The sequence below is a fragment of the Anoplopoma fimbria genome, chromosome 19 (genome assembly GCF_027596085.1).
Source record: "Anoplopoma fimbria isolate UVic2021 breed Golden Eagle Sablefish chromosome 19, Afim_UVic_2022, whole genome shotgun sequence".
NCBI classification, from domain to species: Eukaryota; Metazoa; Chordata; class Actinopteri; order Perciformes; family Anoplopomatidae; genus Anoplopoma; species Anoplopoma fimbria.
Window position 1 is genome coordinate 18,492,973 of NC_072467.1, and position 15,508 is coordinate 18,508,480.

The 15,508-nt window shown below is 42.0% G+C and overlaps 1 protein-coding gene across 1 annotated transcript; it reads left to right on the forward strand.

Annotated features, from left to right (window-relative positions):
* Positions 1-989: 989 nt before the first annotated feature.
* Positions 990-15,017, forward strand: LOC129108549 (potassium/sodium hyperpolarization-activated cyclic nucleotide-gated channel 3-like). Its single transcript, XM_054620405.1, has 8 exons — positions 990-1,639; positions 6,017-6,440; positions 7,061-7,222; positions 8,135-8,353; positions 9,576-9,722; positions 11,041-11,281; positions 12,284-12,448; positions 13,459-15,017. Exons 1-8 carry the CDS (start codon positions 990-992, stop codon positions 15,015-15,017), a joined length of 3,567 nt encoding a protein of 1,188 aa, XP_054476380.1.
* The last annotated feature ends 491 nt before the right edge of the window (positions 15,018-15,508 follow it).

The window sequence follows — 15,508 nt, forward strand, 5'->3', positions numbered from 1 at the left end:
TTCTGAACTTATTTGTTTTGTTTTATTTGTATGTATGGATTACTTGGGTTGTTACCGACATCTGGTGAAAATTTCATGTCAATAGCACCTTTAGAAATATATATTTACTGAGAAAAATGGTGACGTGTTCAATACTTATTTTACCCGCTGTATATAACCCATTATAACTCATTGCTCTTATACATTAAACAAGTAGACTATAAAGTTCATAAGGCTACAAATAAACAAATATATATACAAACATAATTTGTCAGGCAGATTATGTCACAAGGCCCTTCGACCAACATTTGTTGTATGATGCATAAAGATCTGACTTTATCTTCTGGCATCCCGTCGCTTTCTCTCAACTATAGTGAACTACATCAACTATACCAAAGGCTGGATCGCATCCCTTGAATCATCCAGCTGTCCCGACTGGGCGGGGGTGAGAGCTTATACCGTCCTGGCTCTTATGGCAACCCGATAGATTAACGCCATCTATACATTCACGCAATTAGAAAAGCGGGAGACTTGATGGATCAGTGATGTCAGCGCTCTTTGAACGCCTGGTGCCGGCTGCGTGCATGCGTGTCATCACCTTGCACTGACAGAGAGCTCAGATATTTTGGGGAGGTGGAGATCATGCTTTGTCATTGAGGAGCTCAGCATCAGCATCAGCATCAGCACCAGTGTGCTCCCACTCCGGCACGTCCCGACGCTCAGCATGCTGCATCCTGATGCGCTCTCGTCGGGTTTACCTGGATTCACACGCATTCCCAGCGTGCAGCTTTCACATGACCTTCGGATTTAAGCAGCCACGCATCATTGACGCATCTCAATGTTTGCACCGGGGGAGAGAGAGGCACGTCCCAAGTGTCAGATAAGATACAACCTGTCCTGCGGATGCGCCGTCACTGTTTGCCTCCGGTGGCACCCTTACGAGATCCAATGATTCATCCCTCTGTGTTTGCAGGCTACCCTTAGAGCTCCTCTCCTCCTCTTCCTTCAAAATGGAAAGATTTCAGTCTTCCATGCGCAAAAGGCTGTACAGCTTGCCGCAAAACATTGGGCAGAAAGCCTTCGCGATTGATGAGGGAGACAACGGCGACAAGGACACTAAGAGGAAAAGTATTCGGCTAAAACATTTGTCCTCTCTGTCTCCTGCAAGCAGTTGCAAGAGTATCGAGGAGGCCAGGAGCGAAGACTTGGAGAGGAACGTGACTGTCAAGACCAACTTGAACGGGGACTGTCGCTTGTTTAGGGGCAGCATCTCCTCCATCACCGGGCGGCATCCTCCAGGGTCCGACCCGGCGGAGCAGCAGCGCCTCATCCCCGAGGCGGGTGTCAGAGAGAGTTACCCCGCAGAGCAGAGCCCCGCGGCCCAGCAGCGGGCAGCGGGGGCTCTGAGTGGCGCAGCCGGGCAGGGGACCGTGTTTGACCAGTCAAGTTTTATTAAGTTGGAAGGCACCGAGCAGATGATACCCGAGGACGAGCGGCTGTACCAAGCCGGCTTCATGCACCGGCAGTTCGGGGCGATGCTCCAACCGGGAGTCAACAAGTTCTCCCTGCGGATGTTGGGGAGCGAGAGGGCCGTGGAGCACGAGAGGGAGAGAGTAAAGTCTGCTGGCTTCTGGATAATCCATCCATACAGTGATTTTAGGTAATTTTATGTGCAGAAAAAAAAAATCTTTCTTTACAAACGGTAGTGTTTTAGAAAACCAAAAAAAGTGCAGCAGTGATCCTGTAATTTTAGGCTTGTTTGACATATAAATGTAGAAAAAACATATCATTTTAGAACAGACAAATCTTGATGAGACATAAAATGCCATCAAATATGATAAGGTCCGTTATTAACTTAATATCATTGACTCACTCTAATCCCCTTTACACAGGAGTGTTTTTTCTTTCATCACTGTGATGATGTTATGATAACATGATAATCAGGTGTGTGAGCCTGTGCAGAATAGATGTATAATAAGCTGAATGTGTCTCTGTCAGCTAATCTTTAAACACCTTGAATAGATTAATGGCTTCATTTCTGAAAATTATCATTTTCTAAAAACTTAAACACTTGTCCTGTACAGGCCATTCTTACAGGGAAACATTTGATATATGATTTGATATGATGAGTTGACTGGCATGCAAAATTATTATTATTACTTATTAACACAATGACAGCTAAATTATATCATACAGATGTTGGGTATAAGTCGGTCTTTTGTTTGGCCTATAGGAGTGTTTTTGTGCATGGTTTTATGCACACAAGTATAGGCTTTATGATAATCTAACAAATCAATCTTCTCGGTCTATAAATTAGATTTGTGCAACAAATACTCCAACCTGTATTCTCTCCAATTTAACAGACACACGGTTCTGTTCCATGCATACATGCATGTTCTACATTTCATTAAACGCTGCATGCAAACCAGCGTTCTGTTCATCACCGCCATCAAGGGATTTTCATGACATTTAACCTTGAGGCTCACTGTCATCATATTTTCACTGGCCAGTTGTATGCCGATGTGTGTCACTGCAGTTTTTTTTTTCCACTCATCTGAATTACTTGAATTTTTTTTTTTTTATCATTTAGCGAGGGCAATGGATTACAGAGAGTGCAGCGGGGGCTTGGAAATGGGGTAATCAAAATAGGGTAACATGACCATTCGAGATATTAGAAGCACACATCAGTGGAGATTATTACAGTACAATTAGTCTAATGGAGCAGAGATGGTGTGGACGGGGAGGGGACACACCACAAAACACTGAATACACAGCGTGAGATGGAGAGGGTTGAAATGAAAATGATGTTGAAAGGAATCAGGGCATCCAGCTGTTAGCTCTGTATGAGGTGTTGTTACTTCAAGCTCAGTTTGGGTCACACTTTAAGCAGGAGCGAGGTTCTGTGCCTCTTAAGGAGGACACTTCATCATGTAGTTTCCATTTTTAAGTTACCGGTAACCTTAAAGGTTATTTAGGTCTTTTTTGGCTTCTGAGACACTGTTGAATCTAATCCTAAAAACAGGTCGTCTTCACTCACTGTTTCCATGACCACTGTGCATTCTCTCAGCAAACCAGTGTACCTTCTCCTTGTATCTTTTATAAAACAGTCTGTGTTGTTCATAGCATAGGCAACTGCTGTCTTTTAGTAAAGCTGTCCCCAGATACAGCAGTAGACATTCTGAACTGGCACGCTGTGTAAATATGGTTAATATGATTGCTGGTGGGCCTGAGCCACAGTACAGGTGTGTGTTAAGCCACTGAGCTGCATGCAGGCTGTTGTGCTTCAGCTGCGCTCTGGCATCAAGAGATAAGTATCTCTAGTACAAATGTGATCCCTTTTTCAGCTGTCCTGATTGATCTAAGCTCCTTTCACCATTTTAAGCCTTTTTGTGTTCACTTTGCTTGTCACTCCCCTCTCTTTGTGCTCTCATGCTCTTTAACATAGTTGCACTCTGACCCAAATTGTGCAAGATTCCTTTCTGGACCAGTAGAGGTCCTGAGATCCCATAACTGTCAGCTTTATTTTGATGGTAACACCAGATTACACCAGCAAGTTGTCTGATCTTTGTGGCCTGAATGCTGCGTGCACGGTCAGCTGATAGCAGTCAGCAAACTGAAATGGTCTGCAGGGGCAGTAATGTACTGTTCCCTGCAGACCTTTTTTTTTTATTTTGTTTGGTCCAGCTGTTCCATGATTCTGCAGCACGGTGACGTGTGCAGAGCGGTAATGCTAACTACTCAACATCTGGCTGATGGGAGCTGACTTCTGGACATGACATGGATTCCCAGGAGATAACTGTGGATTTAGTGAGAGGGGGGAAGTGCAATTAGGACCAGTGTTTCACCGCAGAGACAGATGCAGATGAAGAGAGGAACGCAAATGCTTTGTTTGGCAGAGAACAACAGAAAGCTGATAAGAACAAATGGCCACAATGTTCTCACCGGCTCTCTCTTTTCTGGTGATGCTCTCCTGTGAAGCTTCGGTGTGATTAACTAGAATGGGTAACACCTTGTTGATCACAATATCTACTGTTGGTGGCCTCCTTCCTGAAATCTCATTTGAGCCCAGAAAATGTCACATTGACCAAATTGACAGGAACACAGATAAGATGCCTGTGGCTCTTAACTGCAGCATCCATAGACATATTTATTACTAAAAATGACTCACTTTTAGTCAAATGCTTTTCTCTCAGTCAATCATAAACTGAAGTTTTGAATTATACCTGTTGACAACATGGTGAAAACTTACTTTTGAAAACGTTGCACTCCCTACTCTTTAACGTTAAGTTTAGGGCTGCAACTAAATATTATTTCAGTGTTGATAATCTGTTGATAATTTTCGCGATTATTTGATGATTAGTGTTGTTGTCTATAAAATGTGGTTAAAAATATCTATCAGTGTTTCCCAAAGCCCAAGATGGCATCCTCAAATGTCTTGTTTTGTCCACTTAAAGATCTAAAAGATAATCAGTTTACCGCCACAGAGGAAAATATTCACAATTAAGAAACTGGAAACTTTTACTTTATAAAAAATACTCAAACTGATTAATCGATTGGCAATTAATTTAATGGTTGACAACAAATTGACTGTCGCTCTAGTTCATACAGTGTGGTTACTGTATGCTGCCTTAGTGCTTTTAATGGGTATAATGCATGCGCCCTTGCAGGTCTGACCCCCCCCGACACAGTTTGTGCTTGCCCTGTAGGTGTGTCAGGCTCCTGCTGGATCGATCAGTGGTTAATAAGGTCTCTGAAATGGATCGGACATGCAATCACATGCATGCATGCTTTTCTCGTCTCACATACATATATACACACTAAAGATTGTGATCGGTTAACCAAGCGCTCTGCGTATCTTGGCTCTCGTTTGTTTGGCCTTGCCGCTCATTGCTGTATGCTTCCTGTGAAGTGCTCTGATATCGTCCTCTGTTATACATCAGCTACTGCAATGAGAATTTTAAAGCAGTCTGCAAAATGATACTGATAAAGACATCCGACAACTGACGATACAAAGTATTACGATAGCAAACAGAGTAATTGAAACATCTAGATATTAAGCTGTTGGCAAATATTTGCCAGGTTCGTTAATGAAGCTATGAATTTTAATGAAATTCTTTTGCAATGCTTTGAAATGTAATTTGGTGACTTTACTGTGAACAACTAAACACAGCCAAGCAATTCCAGATTAAAGTGAACACTCTGTTGCTTGTACTTGAGGATTAAGTTAGTTGTGAAAATCAATATTTCCTCATGAGCAGATGAATACCAAAAACCCATTTTCCTCTCCATCCCTGCGTCCAGAAACCTTGTATGGAACTTAGTGAGATTGTTTTGTAGAATCAGCCCTTTCTTGCTTTGTTAATGTGTATGCTCAAGCTGTTTGTCTGCATTGTTTCTGCTCATTTGAACAATATAAATCTACTTAAATCTACTGGATTTTGAGTTCCAGTGTTAAACCATAAATTGCACAGAGATTTATTTCTATTTGAAGTTCCTACATGTCCAGGATTGCTTTGAATATGCAGCACATATTTAGTATGCACGAAGACACACACACACATTCAGACTCTGGCTTTAAAAATCTCTTGTGTGAACCGAAGCAACCATAGATTAAATCGTTGTCTGTTTATAATCTGTTACTGTATCCTACAGGATCTTTCCACCATTTACTCTTTACATGACGAAACATTTTAATCTGCGGCTTATTATTGATCATTTTGTCAGTAACATCTAAAACAATTGTGAAAAACGCCCATTGTTATTGTCTAAAATGTTTTAGACCAAAAGACAAAGAAAAGCATTTAAACTCGTATGAGGTTGTTTTTATGTTTTTATTTTTGCTCTTATCTCTGTTAAAGGCAAACAAATGCCAAAAACACCCACAAAAGAATCCCTTATTCATCCACACATAAAACATAAAACATACAACACAGTTATTCTGCCAAATGTAGGAGTGAAGTATCTGATCTGAAGACCTGAACAACCTTAGCCCGCTGTTATCTACAACGTGATTTATGTGTGTGGCCGTGTGTTGCAGGTTCTACTGGGATCTGACCATGTTGCTGCTGATGGTGGGGAACCTCATCATCATCCCCGTGGGCATCACCTTTTTCAAGGACGAGCACACGCCGCCCTGGATCGTCTTCAACGTGGTCTCGGACACCTTCTTCCTCATGGACCTGGTCCTCAACTTCCGCACGGGCATCGTCAGGGAGGACAACACCGAGATCATCCTCGACCCGCATCAGATTAAGGTCAAATACCTGAAGACCTGGTTTGTGGTGGATTTCATCTCGTCCATACCCGTGGACTACATCTTTCTCATCGTGGAGACACGCATCGACTCAGACTTTTACAAGACAGCCCGAGCCCTGAGGATTGTCCGGTTCACCAAGATCCTCAGTCTGCTACGGCTGCTGCGCCTCTCCAGACTCATCCGCTACATCCACCAGTGGGAAGAGGTAGATCCTGCATGGAAAGGCCCTCTGGATCTTCATATACACAACTTTACAGCAGCTAATAGAGCTGCAACAGCTTTTGAAATGAATCATCAGCAATTGTGTTAATCATTTTAGTCATTTAGTCAAATTCACAATTCAATTCTGATTAAAAATATTTTTTGGCCAGTGAAGTGCTTTACATAGTGAGATTTGCCTTGCATTAGTAGATTTTTTGAAATTTGTAATCTGGTCTGGATTACTAAAATAATTTTATATTACAAGGAAAAAACATGATACTGCGCATTGTATTAACTAATGTACTTATTTTTTTTCCTCTCTGAGGCTCACGCACAACCAACTGACTTAATAACATATTATATATTTTCCTGCATTATCTTATTTTTATAAATCCAGCCGAGGCTGCACCCATAGGCCATTAATGTTGCTTGCAGATCGTTACGCAACACGGAAACAGCCTTTGGTGGTCTATAGAAGATTAAGAACAATGTGGTCTCATATAGGACCACTGTGTCCTACGGCCTACAAAGCACCTATTGTATATTTCCAAATCCTTTGATTGCATGAGAGAGAAGTGAATTTTGTGGTTTTAGTTTTATTAATGCTGGTAATCTGTGTGACAGGTTTTCCATATGACCTATGACCTGGCCAGCGCCATGGTACGCATCATGAACCTGATTGGTATGATGCTGCTGCTATGTCACTGGGATGGCTGCCTGCAGTTCCTGGTTCCCATGCTACAGGACTTCCCTCAGGACTGCTGGGTCACTAGAAACAAGATGGTGGTAAGTGGTCTAAGTATTCAATGGGGTCCTGCAAGAACACAAACTTTTTAGTTTTTTTTCTGTGCTGGTTGTGCTGGTTTTGCTGGTTTGAAGTAGGTGGGTGTCAGATGGAAAAAGAGGATGTCTCATGCTTCCATGAATCAGGAGTTTGCAACATAATCAAAATAATCTGATGTAATTGTGGATCTTTTTGTTTGCTGTTGTTCAATTAAATCACAGTCCAAAGACAGAGTTTTGGATGGTAAACTCTCAATAAATTATATTTATATATTTTTTCTAACTTATTTAGTTGAAGATATTTAATCTTTTTTAGAAATACTTACATATTTTTTTTGTTGGTTAAATAAAACATCCTTATAAGAAAAACCCTAAGGAGATCGTGTTCAAGGCAACCTCACATAATGCAGGGGTGTTGGATTGTGTGTGGAGATGCAATCATTCAATTTATCGACTTGTTTGAACCTTCATTTCAGCCTCTCAAATGTGAGGGTGTGAATCTTTTCTTTGTTATATATTACAGTAAACCGAATATCTTTGTATTTTGGGCTGTTGGTCCAATAAAACAAAATATTAAAGTGCATCTCTTTGGACTGTGGGAAATTATAACATGCATTTTCACAACTTGAATACTTAATTGGTAAAATAATCTGCATGTTAATCATTAATAAAAATAATCATATTTCAACCCTTATATAAAATTATTTAGAGATATGTTTTATTAATTACAGAATATATTAACAGGTATACTGGTAGCTGAACTAGACTTGCACCAAAGAATACATCAGGACAGTAATGTCAGTGCATAACTCAGCATGCATTTTATATAGTGTTGCAGAGCGCTTCAAAGCCAACAAACATAGCATTAAAGTTGTATTGATAAACTTTCTCCTTCCTCCTTTTCGTCTCATACAGAATGACACTTGGGGTCAGCAGTACTCCTACGCCCTGTTCAAGGCCATGAGTCACATGCTGTGCATCGGGTACGGCCTGTACCCCCCCATCGGCATGGCTGACGTGTGGCTCACCATCCTCAGCATGATCGTGGGCGCTACCTGCTTTGCCATGTTTGTGGGTCATGCAACTGCACTCATTCAGTCTCTGGACTCCTCCAGGAGGCAGTACCAAGAAAAGGTCGGTGTTTGCTCTCTGCTCGGCTGATATCTTTCAAAGAAATTCAATTTACTTTAGGTCCAAGAGAAATCGGTGGTGGAAATACATTTACTCAACTATTTTGATGTACTTGTACGTCACTGGAGTATTTCCATTATATGCTACTTTATACTTCTATTCCACTACATTTATTTAAGAGCTTTAATTACTTTTCAAATGACATTTTTATATACAAAACATATGATCATTTATACGATCTAATGCATTTTTATAAATTAAACTACCCAACAGTATGAATTATTTAAAATGAGCTTCTCTCTGCCAAACTACAACAGTCAAATTCTGCTTACACATTATTAATAATCCAATAATAAAATACATAATAATATATCAGTTACAACCCCACTTGGTGTCCAAATGCTCTTGCTAACGCCCAGAAATGTCCCTAAAAACGTCAACATAAGAAAAAACGAGAAAATACAGGCAGAGGGCAGTTGCTCTGCAGATACAGACACTGCCACACACTTCAAGTGGGTCATAAATGATTATTGAGAAGGATTCTTTTTGTATCAGTCTATACATCTTTTAGGAAATTCCTTGAAAAGTGACATTGTGAGAGACAAAGTTTTTGTGTGAATCCTTAACCCACCTGTCATAAATCTTTAGGCATTGAAGTGAGAAAAAGCCCCACAGAGGGTGACTATAAATAGATAAGAAGTGAAAGAGCGACATATAAGAGTGATCACTGAAAGATTTTTGAGCTGCTGTTGGAGATTTTTAACGCAAAAACAGAGAGACATTGTGGAGAATTAAAGATCTGGTTGATAAAAGCTATACACCAACTTACATCAGGACATAACTTACACAGATTGGGTACACGGAGCATTGGTGGTTCTTGGCTGGTAGAGTACACGGCTGAAGGACACAGTAGTTAATGTTATTAGCTGCAGCCTGCAGAGCGCCACTGTATTTGTCAGATGGGACAGAGGCACAACATCGCTCTGTGAGCAGGTTTCACAGATGGCCGAGAGTTGACTGTTAACATAATGAGACACATTATAGTCCACCTCTGAGCCAACACATCAATCACTTTAATATATTCATTCTGACATGACTTTGCATTTTCTCTTGCCGTTGTTCATTTAAATACTTATTTAAGTAATATGCTAATCATAATTATAATTGTTGTTATTATTGTTGTTATTATTATTTTATAAAGATAATAATTGTTTTGTTGGTGCAGTATAAGCAGGTGGAGCAGTACATGTCCTTCCATAAGCTCCCTGCCGACATGCGGCAGAGAATCCACGACTACTATGAACACCGTTATCAGGGCAAGATGTTTGACGAGGAAAGCATTTTGGAGGAGCTGAATGAGCCACTGCGAGAGGTCAGAAGCCATCTACCTTGTTGTTGTTGTTGTTGTTGTTGTTGTTGTTGTTGTTGTTGTTGTCTTGATGATGATAACACTGCTGAGTCATCTTAATGATGGCTTCAACATGTATCACGACTTAAGGGAAGATTGGTAACACTTTATTTACTTACTTAAATTTTTCTATTTAGAATTTATAAGCAGTATAAAAATAAATGAAAGGTTTTATAACACAATGTGATGTAGATGTCAGCAGATATAAGTGTTAATTAATATATTAGATAACAACTATAACTCCTCCTGTTGGCACCATTAAATGGAGGCTGCTGTATATACAGAGAATGAATGATAATATCATAAAACAGTTATTATTTATACAATCATTTTTATGACTAAGAAACACTGTGCATTAATGTCCGTTATATCCACTTTAAACATGTATTACATGTGTACATACAGTATTTTTATAGCATTATAAATGCTAAATAGAATTTTGGTTTGTCAGAGCTGATGAAGTGAGTGTGCTTGTTCTAAATGGTTTACAGTTACTTGCTTATGCAATCTAATATGCCTCTCTTACGTGGCACGATAATGTTAATAGTCATGTAATCTGATTAGTAATGGCCGGAGACTTATTGAGGACAGAGAACCTCATTAACGGAGCACTAAGCCATTAACCGCCCTGCTTTTATAATGATTGAAATGTACACAAGAGGTTATAGTTATAATAATAATAATAATAATAAATTTTATTTATAATGCACTTTATATTCAAGAATCTCAAAGTGCTACAGAGAAAAAAATAACAAAAAACTATTAAAAGGGGGAACCTCAAAGAAAGTTTAGCTAAATGCTCTTTTAAAGAGATGGGTTTTGAGGTTCCGTTTAAAAAGAGCTGTAGTCTGTGGAGCCCTCAGGTGGTCAGGGAGGGCGTTCCATAGTCTAGGGGCAGCAGCAGAAAAGGCCCGATCACCCATGGTGCACAGCTTCGTATGTCGGGTTTGGAGGGTGTGAGTGGATCCTGAACGGAGTGTACGTGAGGTTTTCGGGGGGTGAGGAGTTCCTGAAGGTAGAGGGGGGCAAGTCCGTGAAGGCACTGGTGGGTGAGGAGGGAGACCTTGTACTCAATTCTGAGTGGGACAGGGAGCCAGTGCAGTAATTTCAGGATGGGGGTGATGTGGTCATGCTTGCGCACCCTCATCAGGACCCTGGCAGCACTGTTTTGAATGTATTGGAGCCTCTGGATGCTCTTGCCAGGGATCCCAATGAGGTAGTTCCATTTGTGATGCGAAGGCCTCGTCTTAAAATCTCGAACACCGTTTTCTGTTTTCTGCAGGAGATCATCAACTTTAACTGTCGCAAACTGGTGGCCTCCATGCCTCTATTCGCCAACGCTGATCCCAACTTTGTCACCTCCATGCTGACAAAACTGCACTTCGAGGTCTTCCAGCCAAGCGACTACATCATCAGAGAGGGAACCATCGGCAAGAAGATGTACTTCATCCAGCACGGTGTCGTCAGCGTCATCACCAAGAACAGCAATGACACCAAGCTGTCTGACGGCTCTTACTTTGGAGGTAATTTCTGCACACAACCTGCTGTGTGGACTGCATGCTAATATATCCTGCAGCTGGCACCGAGTCAGTATGGATGTACGTGAAGGAGTGCTGATAGTATGATTTGTTTAGATTTATTTTGCACCGGCACTCAGCAGATTAACTGCCCTGACTATTACAGACGGGAAAAAATTGTCCACATCATCTTCTTAAAAGGGCTCGGGACTAAGAGGGGCAAAGCTTTGTGATCTTTGATTCCATTTGTGGGGTTTTCCCCGTTGTTAACGCCATATTTAAAGCTGAAATCCAGAACTTTCAATTTGTTGTCGCCCTTGTTACATCATCTCATTGTTTGTGACCGGCTGTGTAGAAAAAGGGAAATGTCATCATCTAATATCTAGCAGGAAATATAAAGGTATAATTTACTTTTAAGGCGGTGTATCTGACAACTGAAGCAATTATATAAACATTACATTTTTTGGCTTAAAGCTACTAAACACAGCTGAACACGCACGCACACACACACAGATGTGAAAATGCTAAATGGGGCCAGAAAATGTGGTTAAAAGAGAGAGCGTGTGAGTTTGTGTGTGTGTGTTTGTGTCTATATCCTCAATATGTCTGTCCTGAAAAATATGTCCACTTTTATTTTTTTTTAAATGGAGCATTATTTTATTTTCCTGATCTGGCACGACAGATGAGGTCAGGACAAACTGTAAGCTGCAGAAATTGCATAAAGTGCTCCATCTGTGGGGTTCAAAGGCACCGGCCTTTTCATGTTTTAACGTCTCACGCTAATAATACAAATTTTGCCTTTCCTTTGATGAATGGATTAAAAAAAATAGAAACGTGGCTGTAATGTATCACACAACATGTAGAAGAGAAGTGGAAAATCATCATGCAATGCATCACATTAATTACCCATTTTATTTAAATCCTTGATGTGTCTGACTTGCACTCAGCAGGACGTGGTTTAAAGAAATGGAAAACATAATTAAACTTCGTCCCCTCTCCTCCCTGCAGAGATCTGCCTGCTCACCCGAGGCAGGAGGACAGCCAGCGTGCGAGCAGATAACTACTGTCGGCTGTACTCTCTGTCGGTGGACAACTTCAACGAGGTGCTGGAGGAGTATCCCATGATGAGGAGGGCCTTTGAGACCGTGGCTCTGGATCGCCTGGACCGCATCGGTGAGTCTTTTTCCCTGCACATAGGAGCTACAAACATGTTTTACAGTTAAATATTATGACTTATTTAAGTTTGATATTGCTATTCTTGCTTATTCTTAATTTATTACAATTAAAAACAAGGTGATAACAAATTATTAATACCAGTAAAGGATTTATTGATTTGATGAATTGATGATTTTTATTTTCAGTACATGAAAATGTAATATTACAAAGAAAAAATTACCAATCATACCACTCGAAATGGATTAAAGTAAATCAGATTATCATTATTCTCACACAATTAATGCATCCATAATCTTTGCATTAAGGATCTTCTTCACACAGGAACCTAATGTGAATGCAATACCAAACAATGAAATTAAATAATCATACATACGAATCCATGACAAATTAGACAAATTAAATAAGATAATAAATTCTTATTTTAACGCACCTATGTTTTGTCAAAAATGTTTTGTGGTGATTTAAAAGAAATACAATCATGCCCATTGGAGGCTAATAGGCAATTTTACTACACCTAACAAGCACTTTAAGGTGCCTGCAGGCAGAGAGTTGAGCTGCAACTGTTTTGTGAAACATGTTGGGTACTTTGGAGTATATAGACAAACGTCTCTATTTTCCATTGGAAGTGTTTTTATTAAGTTCATTCTTTACGAGGGACAATGTATTATAAAAAAACGTTTTTCTTTCATCTAGAAGAGGAGTTGTCTGAGCTATGTGTGTAGAATAAGAAACATTTCATAGTTTGTACTCAGTACTAAGTTTTGGTTTCCACTCTGTCTTTGCTGTTTCAGCCGCATTGTACTGTAACGCCTCACATAAGAACTGTTCATCCATGTAAATTGGTTGCTGATATATTTAAGTTTTATGTTAAGCTATTCTATCACAATTAAACTCTTTAGTTAAAAAAGGCAAGACAATGGTGCTGGGGAGTAGTCTTCATAATATGCAGTATATGTTCTCATTAAAGAAAAAATAATAGCATGACTTTATTTGTGTTTTCTCAACAGGAAAGAGGAACTCTGTTCTGCAGAATAAAGTCCAGCATCACCAAAGTGCTGGCACTTTAAACTTCCAAGAGACTGAGATCATCCAAAGAATAGTGCAACATGACCGCGACATGGCCCACTGCACGCAGCTGATCCAGAGCAGCCCACAGAGCCTCCACCCTCCCCCTGCTCCCCCGTCACCCACCCCGGTCATCTGGGCCCCGCTGATTCAGGCCCCGCTCCAGGCCGCTGCTGCCACCACCCCGATGGCTCTGGCCTTAGCCCACCACGCCCATCTGCCCCCCATCCTCTTCCACCATCCTCTGGCACCAGGCTCCCTGATGGACCCCGCCGGCCTTCCAAGGAAAGTCCATGTTGGAGCGAACACGTCCAGCGGCTGTGGTTCAGGGCCTGGTTCTCCTGTCATTTCCAACATAATCAGATCCGGGATTGAGACTCCCACTTTGGCGTCCCTCAGGGCACAGCATCTCGCCGCTGGGCCCGTGTCACCCACCATGACGTCCCAGCCCATCTTCACCAGCAGCCTGCAGCCTCTGGGCCCTCTGCCCTCTCACCAGCTCTCACACCACCCTCCCCACTCGGGCATGGCCTCAGTCTTCCCCATCAGCCAGACCACTGTCTCCTACACCTGCTCTGCTCAGCTCCACCCTCAGCCCTTCTACGGTGCCATGACCACCCCACCACACCCGATAGGTTTACTCCAGCAGGGGGCGTCGGGGAGGCTACTAGGGAGATTCCCAGCCCCCTCCGCCTCCACCATAAGCCCTCTCATCTCTAGCTCGGTCGGCCCCTTACTAAGCCAGCTGCAGCAGCCGTCTCACGCCACCATGCAGCAGATGGGGTACATTCATGACAGAGCAGGCAGGACATCCAGCGGGCTGAACCTCCCACATTTGCCCTTCATCACCAGCACTCACTCCTCCACTGGATTTATTCAGCCAGGGTCTGCCGTTGTGGCTGGGGCCGCAGCCTCCCTGGCGCAGCAAAGCCTCGCAGGTCTCCAGTCTGTTTTCCTCCCCCAGGTTCTCTCCGAGCACTCGGCCCTCGCCTCCCTGGCCCAGTATGGCTCCGCCGAGGCTTCACCCTGCTACACGCCTCCAGTCCACAGTCCCAGCATACAGAGCCCTGCGAGGGGAAGGACAGTGTACCACAGTGAGCTCCCCAGCGCTGTGGGCTCTCGCAGCCCTCTGATCCCTCAGACCTCATGCCCAGCCAGGGTGGCCTGTACCTTCAAAGAGAGGGCCGAGTCCTCGGTGGATCTCTTTACCCAGGAAATAAAGACTATCTCAGGCTCTCACAGCTCTTTACACCAGGAAAGGCCTTTGGCCATGAGCGGCTCCTCAGAAGGTTTTGCACCGGGACCCAGCCCCTTCTCCTCCCCGTTGGCTGTCAGCAAACCCTACAGCCCAATCCTCGGTCAAGTTGCTCCTGTCAGTCGGACAAATTCAGGACCTGAACCTCAGAACCAGTCCGCTGGTGTTCACTCTTCCCAGGCTAGATCCCCCGCTAAGATCTTGGGAACCGAACACAAGCAGTCCAAACTTCCATCTAACTTGTGAGGTTCAGACACACCCTCCTCTAATGCCTGAACAAAAAGGAGGTTACCTCCTTATCGGCATTGTTTTAACCACTCCTTTGACAAATCTTAAAGTAGGAGGGTGTGTTATTCTAATCAGACTGGAGCTCGGTGGTTTCATTTTTAATCAGACTGAATGGATTGGGAAAATCATGGACAATGATGGATATTTTTTTACAAGATATTGCATCTTTGAATATAGTAATAAAATCCAAAAACCTATTGATAGGTATATATAGCACCTCATGAAAATATAAATTGTTCTGTGTATTATATTATAACCACACTCTATTATTATATTATTTGTTTGAACCCCATTGTTTAGCCCACTTTGTGTTACCTTTTAGCTTCACCTGTTTAGTTGGAAATTTTGTCCACAACTGTATCCAGTTTTTATTGAAAACCAAAAATGATTGTCCTTATTTATGTCCTTTCCCACTGTTTCGTGTGAATGCAAGGTTACTGAGAGATTAG